General features: G+C 37.5%; 1 protein-coding gene across 7 annotated transcripts in view; it reads right to left on the bottom strand.

Moving 5' to 3' along the window:
• Positions 1-12,731, bottom strand: part of NKTR (natural killer cell triggering receptor) — a 75,053-nt gene that overhangs the window by 37,845 nt on the left and 24,477 nt on the right. For 5 of the 7 annotated variants that reach the window (XM_026652169.2, XM_026652168.2, XM_026652167.2 and 2 more), the window contains 2 exons: positions 2,953-2,982; positions 971-1,116 (listed from right to left, as the gene is read on the bottom strand). In XM_026652169.2, coding sequence (XP_026507954.1) covers positions 971-1,116; positions 2,953-2,982 — 176 coding nt within the window. Of the gene's footprint in view, positions 1-970; positions 1,117-2,952; positions 3,030-5,772; positions 5,933-12,731 lie in introns of those variants that run through there. The other 2 variants (XM_026652173.2, XM_026652172.2) reach the window with 2 other exon arrangements.

Consider the following 12,731-nt stretch of genomic DNA (forward strand, 5'->3'; position numbering starts at 1 on the left):
GCATGTGAAATATTTTTTGCTATATTGTCTGCCCATCTGTAGTCTCTCAATCCATAACTCTTCACAATTTTAAACGTTTGCACCATTTTAAAAAAAAATAATGAAATCTTATATTTCACTCAAAATTTAAAGGGACTCAGTTTAAATTCACAAAATCAATTTTGTCCTTTTTCAATTTGGCAAGCTTATTATTGTAGTTTATTGTGGGTAATTCCGAAACCTATGCTGACTGTCTTTAGTTTATTTGGCATGTAAAAACAATTGCAGTGACACCAGCAAGAATGTACTTTGCACTAGTGTTTTGCCGAGCATTGAGGAAGTCTGCATATCTTATTTTGGTGTACTGTCACTAAAATGGCAAATGGTTTTGGTTAAGTTCAATTAAGTTGTGGAGAATTGGTTGCGGGAAAGGAAGGGGATGGGTGGGAAAATATTTAGAATCCGTAGGCCTACCCCCATCTTTTAACAATTTTGAAAAAGGTCAAATCTTGGCCTATACAAATTTCCAGTGGTGCTTTGGATAAAATTTTTACAAATGATGGGATACCCAGTAAAGTTTGATCCTCATACATTTTCCTCCGATGATTTAAGGGGAAAAAATTCTGTTAACATAAATCTAGTCATGAAATTAATGTTAACAGCTCAGGTATCCTGAAAGGTCTATAGTTTGTGCAGTACCAAGGACTATATTTAAAGCTCTACCTCTCAAATACTGGGAAAGAAATTAGTGTTCAAGTTCAGTATGGCAGTTCACAAAAATAAATGTAAGCAATGTTGACAGGAAATGGGCGTGCCCTTTTTCAAGTGAGAGAATCTTCAGTTTAGAAAAAAAAATCTAATTCTCAGACATCTTTAAATCCAAATTAAAAAGCCAGAGAACCATTGTAAGTTTTTAGAAAAAAGTACAAATTTTGTATTCTTTGCATGCGACAACTTTCAATGTGTTTCAAGCAACAACAGGTTTGCTTACCATTTTTTGCTGATTTTGTAACAAGCACCCCACAGTCAATAACTCGCACGTCTGCATATGGCCTACTTGCAGTATCAGTTTTCAGATTTTCTATTTGTTCTATTACTTCAAAACCAGAAATAACCAGTCCAAAGACAACATGTACACTGCAGAAATACAAGATTCAGAAAGTACAATTGTTTAGGTATAGCTGGGACTCTTCTCCACTGACTTCTTCATAGACTGAAAGTCATATTCTTACATGGAAGAATTCAGTTCCATCTGTATTACCAGGTTGTTTATGTCCAAAATTTAGGGTCAGTAAAACCATCTTTCAAAAAACAAAAAAACAACCCCCCCCCCCACATGATGTTATCAAAAATGTAAGGATTTCATGCACTAAAAACAAAATAAAATAAAAAAATAAAAGAGGGTCATGCCATGCATAGCTTCTTCTGGACGTCAACAGCAGCTTTGGAAAACAAATCCACCTTTGCATGTGCACTTTATTAGGCCAGAATTTGGCTCCTAATCACAATCAGGGGCAGCGCCAGCCTCTTCTCACTGGAGGGGCTGAGGTGGGCTAGACAGAAAATTGGAGAGGGGGGCAGGGAGAGAGGAATGCACCCTCCCTCGCCACGAGATTCTGCCCCTCTTATGAACCGCCCCCCCTCCTCAATTAAGTGCTGGCATTGCCTCCTCCTCCGCCCCCTGCAAGGTCTTGCCTCTGGCCAGGTCAGAGGCCAGAAGCCAGAGCTAGGCAGCTGCTGCCATGAGTCGGGTGACTATGGCACTCCCCCATCTCCTCCTGCTGCTCAGGGCCCTGGGGCTGAAGCTGCTCCTCAGCTCCCCATCGTCCTTTGAGTCGGGGTTAAGTCCAGAGTTGTGGCGCTGCCAGACTATGGCAGAGGGCAAATCCTTGGCACAAGGAGGGGTGTGTGTGGGGGGGGAGAATAGTTATCCCGATGGAGTGAGCCTCCTGCTGTGTTTGCAAAAATAGGGTGGGTGGCAGGGGGCCTTTTTTATTTCCCCTCTCATAGGACCATTTGTCTAAGCACCCACTTCCCAGGGCTGTGTCCTTAAAGACACAGGGCATCCCAATGCCTAGAAACAGCAGCTCTTCTCTATCGGATATAACATACTGAGGTGCTAAAGGAGACACGATTCAGTGAAATATTTTGCATACACCCCCCAAAAATTGCGTGTCACCCATTGAGTGTTTAAAAGAGTCCCTTATCAGATCCCAGCCTGCCTGGCAAAAGGGTATAATGGCTCAGAAAGGTAGGGAAAGCACAGCCTGCTGAAAGAGGAGCACAATGACAACCCAGCAGACAGCTGTGTGGGTTGCCCTTGGCACTGACAAGCCAAGGAAGAATGGGATCATGGAGGCACCATGCGGAGTGTTCGTAGGGCTCTAAATTGCCTTTATTGAGAGAACTACTCAGTTTAGGTATTTGATATCTCAAGGCATTGACAAACTTATTACCTACCTTACTGATATGCAGTGAGAAATCATTATCAACTTTTTAGACAGGAAACTAAAACAGAAGTTAAAGGGCTTGCCCAAAGACACATGGTAAATCAGCAATATAACTGGGATTATTCTTTACTCTCTATTCATTAGAGCACAATGACTTCTAAATTCTTCCTCCCATTTTCTAGTCTCATAATTAATATTTGCAGTGACTCTAAAGTATTTGTGGATACTAGCTATATGGAAGACACTTCAGAAAATAATTTTATTATAATTTTATTTTTATATTTTTAAACCCAGAGGCCCAAAGGTTGACAACAAAATTCATGACTACATGACATTCATGACTATGTAGGTTATTGTGTAAAGATAGCCAAAAAAGTTGAAATGGCAAACCTCTGCCACATTTTTCTACCAACCAATTATTTTTTGTTTCTAAGTTCTGTCCATCCTTCAATTGAGATGTGAAGTACTTATTCCTGAATATTAGAATTTTATTAACTGTACAAGTTAAAAATAGAATTCTTACCCATCAAGATGAGGAGCAGGCTTTGTTGTTCTAATTTGACATACATCAACATGGATATGATGGTAAAAATCAGGGATTCAGATGAAGAGGTAAAAAAGTAGAATGGCAGAGTAAACAAAAAAGTGAAGGTAAAAGACAAAAAACAGTAAAAAAAAATCCAGTTAAAAATTTGATAAAGGTCTAAATAAAGATTAAAATCATATTAAGTACAGGGAATTGTGAACATTAGTATAAAAATTAATTTATGTTAACGAGTACAACATTTATAAGTCCTATTTAAAAAAATCTCATTAAATGCATGCAATATTCATAGATATGCAATAAACAATTTTTTCAAGTATTAATGTATTAATTAATACATTAATGAATGTATATTAATAAATATATACTCCAAGACATCTCATGGTAATATTTTTGAAGATAAAAAACTATACTATTTGGCAATAAAAAAAAGTGGGTGAAGTACTTCTGAAATTATTACAGTACAAGAATGTAACTATTATTTTGAAGTGAATTCTATTACGCATCACACAAACCAACTCCTCCTCCTCCCCCCCCCAAAAAAAACAAACAAAAAAAAAAACCCAGGAGTTACAATACAGGAAAGCACATTTTTCCTACTTTCTCATTCTCCTTCTATTTTGCTGGCTCCATGAATCAGCTTCCAAAACAATACATCTAGATAGAACATCAAGACTACAATACTGCCTCACATATTAAGTTTGCAGTCCTCCCTACAGCAGCAGATTGCTCTGCTGGGTAAGGAATCAGCTGTATAGTAAGAGATGCTAACATTATCCATGATTAATGCCTCATATAGATACCTCCATTCATTTAGGTTAGAAATAGCTGGGTGTGTAGGAGCCAACAGAGAAACAGTCACTGCACTACATCCAGTAAAACAGAGCTACGTCTGTCACATTTCTTATTTCCCTTCAAGATCAGAATATTAATTTAAAAAGATGTGACTCAAACAATTTTGTAAAAGGCATTTAATTTTATCATAAAGGATTGGAGTCACTCTTTAAATTCTCTCCCAGTGAGGAAAGGAAATTACTTCCAAGTTCAGAAACACTACCATGACATAATACTTGCATCCAAGTTCACTCTGTTCAAAGCAAGGCTGCATTAAAAGATGCAAGCAGAACTGCGCTATTTAGACACAGAAATTCAACAAGGGACATCATTTAAAAAAACAACAACCCACCATCACATTAATTTTACTCATTAGAATATCAACATGATCTGTACTTTAATTTCTTTTCTCAAATTATTCCCTGAACCCAAAGAAATCATGATTTTCCCTTTCTATGCCCCTTCCACCAATTCTTTTCAAATAATGGGGGGTCCAGAGTAGATGTTCCATTTGAGGTTTCGTTAAAGCAGACTTGGTATCAAGGATTCAGTACTTAAACTATCATTGAAAAGTTACTTTTTAATCAGACCATTCAAAACTAAATTGGCGGCCATGATTCCGTCCAATAAAATCAATGGGGTGTTGCAGCTCTGGATCACACCTGCCAAAAGATGGAACTACAAAACATTCATGCCTCACCTTTATTCGTGTCCAAACACCACCACTCCCTTCCTTCCCCACATTACATAGTGCAGAAAACCATTCTAGTGCAACTCCAAGACAAGAGCTGCTTACATGGAAGACATTTAATGTCTTTACTGTGTTGCATGTCCCTTCTGTTCGTTCATAAAATAAATCTTACTTTCTCGATGAAATATATTACTATGGATAAGCAATTTCTTATGGCCATTGTAGTTTGATAAACAAAAAAAAATTAATTACATTAACAATCTACATCCAAGTAAATATTTTATTTTAACCAGGTTTAATTATAAAACTGTTCTAAAAGATTGAAATTGAAACAAGCGGATACTTTAGTGAAACCAGCACTGAAATGTATACTTTTCGTTTTTAGAAGTCAAGAAAATAATATGCAACAGTTTAAAACACAATGAATATACTAGTGACTACTGAGTGACAAGAAAGACGTTGATACCGATTTGGCAAAGCACTAAGATGGGCTCAGGTACTTTGTTGAACTGGGGCTTGGATTAATAAAGAAAAGGGCAACCACTGGGGCAAAACCCATCTAGAGGTTTTTCCTCCCTTATTTCACTGGCAGTTTGAGTCTGCCAAAATGGATAAACGGTTTTCCTCATTTGCTTGCTCATGAAGCGAAAACAGGAAAAAGTCAAGGGGGAGATTTTCAAATGCACAAATGGAAGTTAGGTGAACAACACATAAGCCTTTAATGGAATCTGGGTGCTTAACTGTTCGTTGTGCCGCTGAATATCTCCTCACAAGACTACTTAAAATTAGATTGATTATATTTCAGTTAATTTTTTAAAGTCAGCTAATATTTCCACAGGAAGAATACTCTGAAATTTCATCTGTCTCATTTCTTGCACTATCACTTTTCAAGACAAGAAGTAGGCTCTGTCTATCCCCAAGAAACATTTAATTTCATATAGAGAAATGTATTCCTACATAACTTCATTTTACTAACAATTAAACAAACTTCAAAAACTGCCATCTAAGAGACAGTATTATCCAAGTTAATAATTACAGAAAAAAGTAACCATTGTCAGTGAAGATAGCCAGTAAATTGATTAAAAATATTATTGCCACACAGAAGAGAATCTTTCTGATAAAGCAAGTTTATTTGTATTCTTAAAAGGACTTCAGCACTAACACAGGATTCAATGCACATAATAACATGATCAGAAAAAGACAAGAAAGAACGAGAAAAACAGGAAGAGAAGAAAAGAAAAAAAGGACAGAGCCTTAGAGGAATGAGACATTACCTTTGGAGCGCACGATGTAACACTGTTTCTGTAAATTTTACACAAAAATGGCAAGAAATAAATTGTAATACATTTTCAAACAAAATGGAGTCTGTTTTATTAAAATACAAATTTAAAATTAATATTTTTATAGAGTGTATGCAAAACAAGGATGCTTTAAAAATAGAGGGCTCTAAATTTTCTATAGAACAAAAAGGTATTTGGAAAGCTAGAACAAGTTTTGTTTTTAAACACTAAAGAAATGCCCTGCTTGAGCACTGAATTACAAAGACAAACCGCTGTGAAAATGGAATCCACTCATACCCTTATTAAATCCTCAATCCAGCAAAGCACTTGAAAACAAGCATAATTTAGCAAATGAGTAAGTGATTTCAATGGGACTACTCAGATGCTTAAAGTTACACAGGTGTTTAAGTGGTTTACTGAAGCAAGTCCTAATTCTATACTTTATAGGATGCCATACTACTACATTTCTTATATAAATAAGATACTGAAAACGACTGATTTACCAGTAAAATGTTAGAAATCTGTAAATTCACACTTTCACAAGTTCCAGCAACTGGCTAAGACTTCTCTCATGTTAATAAGTTTCCCTTAAAATGGGAAAATAGACACTATCACTAAAAAGCAAAGGAGCGCAATCATTTAACTAGAAATCTAACAAGGAGATCAAGCTTGAAGATGCACAGAAGAAGTATTTTTACCGTATGACTTTACATTTTTGTTTTGACATATTTCTAAAACTGCAGCATTATTTCAGTAATACAATTAACCTATTTGAAATAAAGAAGATACACTGAACAGCTAAATATTGCTTAGTTAAATTAATCTCCAAATTAACAACTAAACAAAGAGCAGGGTTTTTTTTACTCTGCCTTTACACACATAGGCCATGATCCTGCAGTGCTTAAGTATGTGCTTAACTTTACTCATGTGAGTTGTGCAAGTCAATGGGATTATTCCTGTGTTAAAATTAAGCACGTATAAGCATTTTGAAGGACTGTGGTCAAAAACACTGAATCCCCTTTGATCTATTTAGTAGTTTAGTAGCTTTTCGGCTCTCTGTGAGCTGAGGGGTGAAAACATTACTGTAAAATAGTACAAATAAAATTAAATAGAAAATTTTACTTCAAAGTAGTAATAATGGAAAAATTCTGAATGTTATTTGGGATACTCACATTATAAGACCTTAATCGAAAAGCTTAGTAATTAACGGTTTCCAATTAGTCATTGGTAATATACAGAAGTGGCTGTAATAATCATCATATAGCACAACCCTCAAAATGAGTTTTCTTCTTCACTCAGGAGTTCAAAGATGTTTATTCTATTTTTGTTACAAAACATGTCACTGCGCTTCAGAAATGTTACTTTCTGAAATGTTAAAATTCTACCAGGAATTAATTTATCAGCATGAAAAAGTAGACATGTAATTCCTGTGGAGCACAGCATTAAACTGATACTAAGTAAGATTTTTTCCTCAAATGATGTTTAGTGCAGAAACAAATGGCTTCAGAACTTCATAAACTAACTCTTAAGATATAAATGCAAAAATTCCATACACTTCAAAATAATGGGGAACAATATTTTCACACATCTTCAAGGAGCTTTGGAAAAAAATCACTTGAATTCTCCGTAGGCTAACTGGTTAGTTTGAAGAAATACTGACAAGATCATAATATGAAAAATGTGTACCTATTATTGTTACAAGTAGTATCTATACTACGATAACGAAGAGAAAATGTGTTTTCTAGCTTTTCAGTCTTCGGTTTTTTTTGTTTGTTTTTTTTACACTTTGGGCCTGATCCTGCAATCAAATACATGTGCTTATCTTACTATTACAAGTAGTCCCACCGAAATCAATGAGGTCTGTCTTTGGATTCTTGAACTCCCCCCTCTCCCCAACTGTGTGTGTGAAAAGTAATGCTGCCAACAAGTGTTTGCAGGATCAGAGCCTTTGTGAATGTTATAACATTTTGTATGTACTCAGTTTCACTGTTTTGTTGATGGTCAGTTACACTTGTAGTCTCATGTATTACTAGTATAATTATTACCACACTATACTCATGCACCACTCTAGGATGGCTCACACATGTTCTTCCCCAGGCGTTGCAAGAAGATATTTACCAGTAACAGCACCAGCACATCTAAAACTGAGCAGGCACTGGGCAGTGAGGAGAAAGAAGGTTAATCCTAGTATATCCAGTATTGATTTCTGTCCCATCCAAAAAACACTTCTGAATATCTACATGGGATCAGGAAAATGTTTGTTTGTTTTTCAAGGTTTAGAAAAAGTCAGGACATACCTATATACTCGTTCATAAGCTGAATTTTTTTTAGTAAAAAAGGGAAGCACCAGAGAAAGGGGTCGGCTTATAAACGGGTATAGAGAGGGAGAGGTGGGACACAGCCCCTCCCCCCAACAGAGGGAGCAAGGAGAGGCAGCACAGTCAGAAGGGAAGAGGCGGGGCCAGAGTCTCTCCACTTCTGACCACGCTGCTCTCCCCCAAGCCTCCGAAGCAGCTGCAGCTCCGGGGCTGGCAGGCTGCAGCCGGGCGCTGAAGCACACTGCAGCCGTGCCACCCGGCCCAGCCCGCTGGAATATGCTGCGGCCACGCCGCCTGGTCTGGCCCGCCGGAGCAGGCTGCGGCCGCGCTGCCCAGCCTGCCGGAGCAGCTCCAGCCAGGCCAGAGACATCCTCCCCTGGCCCTCCCCAGATAAGGTGGGAAGGGATGGGATGGGGAGAGTATGGGGGTCCCAGGCTAGGGGTGGGGTCATGTGGGAGGTGGTCACAGGGGTTACTCCCCTGACCCCCAGCTTCTCCCCCCCCAAAAATTTCCCCACCAGTTGCTGTCCCGGCCCGTCAGGGTAAGCAACTGGCGCGCCGGGACACTTTGTTTACTTAGGTTTACCTCCGTGCCTGCGGCCGCTCGAGATAAACCATCTCGGCCCGCCAGCGGCTTATCCTCATGGCCCGGGAGCCAAAGTTTGCTGACCCCTGAATTATAGGGTCAGCTAATGAATGGGTCATAAAATTTTTCCATTTTTACTTATCCATCTTGGGGGGGTCGGCTTATAAACGAACTGGCTTATGATAGAGTATATACAGTACTATATTTAAAGGGTGTTCTCCCAGAACCCTGAATTATCTGAAAGTGGTTAATATAAAAAATTGAAGTTGGCAGTGGTCCTTTATGAGAAAAATATAAATGGGTAATTTTTAGCTTTACACTATTGCTTTATAATTTGTATTCAACATGTAACAGCCAAATCTAAGAACCTGCAGCATATTCCCATGAAATATTAGGAGCAACACCTTGAATATTTAAAATCAAATGGTATAGAAAGTAGACTTCTTGAACATCTACTTAATTAAGCAACAATGTGCTTCAGTAACACTGGTGAACAGAATAATTCCTATTAGTACATTTAAAGATTGGTTATTCCGATAAATGTGATCTTGTCTTCACCTAAGTATTTTCTATTCATACCAAATCATTCCCTGCATTTAATAATCATAATACAAAGTTAAATGGCAGAAAATAGTCTAACAATAAAAGCCTTTTATGTACCACTTGTGACACAGAGCACACTTCATTATGTTTCTGTGACCATGTCTTATTCTCTAAACGTTTTTTTTGTCTTGTTTGTTCTTCTCTCAAATTGATCCTTAATTTTCCCCCTAACCTAGAATATCAGGGTTAGAAGGGACCTCAGGAGGTCATCTAGTCCAACCCCCTGCTCAAAGCAGGACCAATCCCCATACAGATTTTTGTCCCAGATCCCTAAATGGCCCCCTCAAGGATTGAACTCACAACCCTGGGTTTAGCAGGCCAATGTTCAAACCACTCAGCTATCCCTCCCCCCCATATTTCTTCAGTCTTTTCCATTTAAACTTCTCTACCAGTGCTTGAAAAGAGACCAGTTTCTCTGCCCTACTCATTCACATCCATGACATTCCTATTAATGAACTACACCGTTACCTCGATATAACGTGACCCGATATAACATGAATTCAGATATAACGTGGTAAAACAGTACTCTAGGGGGGCGGGGCTGCGCACTCTGGTGTATCAAAGCAAGTTCAATATAACGCGGTTTCACCTATTACGTGGTAAGATTTTTAGGCTCCCGAGGACAGCGTTATATCGAGGTAGAGGTGTACAACTGAAGCGGTCTGAAATAAGTAAAATTCTCTGCTTATAAGATCAGAGCATTAGTGTCCAGTATAATCAATTTCAAGTAACTCACAATATAATAATTCAATTTAAATTTGTTTTTCATTGGGCATTTGGTGGAGCATCATACTGGACAGTAGCAACTGTGCATTAATCCAGTCTATCAGCCAAGAGAATATTCACAGCCTAATAGGATATTGAAAAGTACAGTTATACCAAACAGCACTAATGCCTGATAAGAGGAAAGGCCCTCTTAAAATGAGGCCAACAAATAAGTCATTTTGAACGACCATGTCTTTAAAGTTGTGCAATCCTTTATTTCTATTTAGGCTTCAGTCCTGCAAACACTTATGCTTAACTCCAAGCATTAATCCATGGTTTTAGAGTTCAGCACATGCATAAACACTTGCCAGACTGGGGCCTCAGTTTGTATGGAGAAATAAATAAAAATAAAAATAATAATTTAAAAAAAAAAAAGTTTTTTTTAATTTAAATTGGAATTTTTTTATAAAATGCTTTTTGAGGAAAAAACCTATCTAAAGATAGTTTTAATTAAGATACAGTATAGCTCAAAGATATCTCTCATCATGGAATAGGGATTATAAATTCTAATTCTATAGTATGAGACAATATATTCATGTAATGTTTAAGAAAAGTTTTGTAAATGAGTTCCAACAGTTCATGGATTAAGAACCCAATATTATGTGGTTCCACAGGCTTCTGTATAGATTATTTAGGTTAATCTTTCTATTTACCCAATGGGACTCAGTGCTGAGTCTAGAAGATACCATCAGAGATGCTTAGTTTTGCAGTTCTCAAACTGTGTATTTGTGTCTCCAGAGGTAACATGCTTGTTAACAGCAAAAATGTTTTAAAATAAATAAATAATATATAGAGGTGAGAAATAACAGACCTCAACTCTATTGTCCCTCTGCAAATTTGTGTACACAGAGGGACCTTACCTCTCTCTAAAAGTGCAAAGTTTCAAAAAGTTAAATGACTAGAAGATTGTTGGGGGCGGAATAGATCTGTACAAGGAAAAAAGTCTGGAGATAAATGTGAGAAGCGAGGAACATATACTTCTTTCGTTAAAATATTATGTGTTTGCTGTTGAAGAAAAAAATCCAGAATACTTAACGTTGTTTTAGTTAAATAAAACAATTGAAATGTCTGTCTGGTGATGTTCTCCTCCTAATACAGCAAGAAAATCCTCCAAATATTAATGATTAACCTGTTGAATTGGAGATATTTATGAAGTAATTGGGAGGTAAACTATCTGCTTCATTTACCTTTGGTAAATGAAATAACCAAACAACCATTCATTTTCTGATATAGCTGTAAAACTAATCTGAGAAGTTTTCAAAATAAATCACTGTTTAAAAATTTATAGTGCAGGGGTTCTCAAACTGGGGGTCAGGACCCCTCAGGGGGTCGCGAGGTTATTACATGGGGGAGAGGGGGGTCACAAGCTGTCAGCTTCCATCCCAAGCCCCGCTTTGCCTCCAGCATTTATAATGGTATTAAATATATAAAAACATGTTTTTAATTTATACGGGGGGGGGGGTCGCACTCAGAGGCTTGCTATGTGAAAGGGGTCACCAGTACAAAAGTTTGAGAACCACTGGTATAGCGTATACCTTCCAAAAATGAAAACTGCTTCTATCTCTGAGTTGTGAAGAATATGTATTAATGTTATAACAACCAACCAGAGTGCACTTTTATGTAGAAAATCATGATTAAATCGAGTCTTCCTGACTAGGAAATCAAATCCACCCTGTGGAGAAATGTAAAGCTCTTGACACCAATACAAATATGTGCAATATCAGAATATGCTATCCAATCATGCACCAAATCCTGTATGTGCAAGATTGAAAACAAAATTAAGGAAGAGTTGACATATACACCTCTACCCCGATATAACGCGACCTGATATAACACGAATTCTGATATAACGCGATAAAGCAGTGCTCCGGGGGGCGGGGGGGAGGCAGGGCTGCGCACTCCGGCGGATCAAAGCAAGTTCGATAGAACGCGGTTTCACTTATAATGTGGTAAGATTTTTTGGCTCCCGAGGACAGCGTTATATCGAGGTAGAGGTGTATCTCCTTCTATAAATCCAACAAGTTGGATTATCATTTCAAAAAGCTTTGACTGTGTTTTATTTAAAGTCTGAAAATGTCCTTTAAAACCTACCCAATAATCTTTTTAGCTATATAAACAGAATTATATATTTTAAAATGAACATTCTATTTAATATTAAATATTAAGATTATATTAATTTTGCCTCTCAAACAGCTTGAAGGATGAGGTCAGGAAAGGACTATTTTGGGTTTCAAGAACTGTATACTTTAATAAGGGTAAATCAGGTTGTACAAACTTAATGGCATTCAGCTTGGAGGAATATTGTAAGTAGAGGTAACTTTGCTGAGTAAGAACAACTACTTTAATATATTACATTTTAAACTTTTAAACGATGAAATCATTGGGAGTGAAATCTGGAAACAATTCTTTTTAAGAGCAATCTAAACCTGAAACTGTGCACGTTAGAAGCTATCTTATGAGCAGTTGCTATGATTTGTGAGTTTATACCCATAAAGGAGAGTTTGCATGAAAAGAAAGCCATGGCTGTATTTTGTGGTCTCTCATGACCCACCCTTGCCCAACCACAAATCAAAATTACTAAAGAAGACCCCGCGTCTGCAACTGATCATGCATAGCCATACTGCTGCACCTGTGCAGCATTTCAATGCAACTTGTATGGTTGCAGCAGTCCCGCCCTGTGAG

The sequence above is a fragment of the Terrapene carolina genome, unplaced genomic scaffold, assembly GCF_002925995.2.
Source record: "Terrapene carolina triunguis isolate 2854851 unplaced genomic scaffold, T_m_triunguis-2.0 Scaffold111, whole genome shotgun sequence".
Taxonomy (NCBI): Eukaryota; Metazoa; Chordata; order Testudines; family Emydidae; genus Terrapene; species Terrapene triunguis.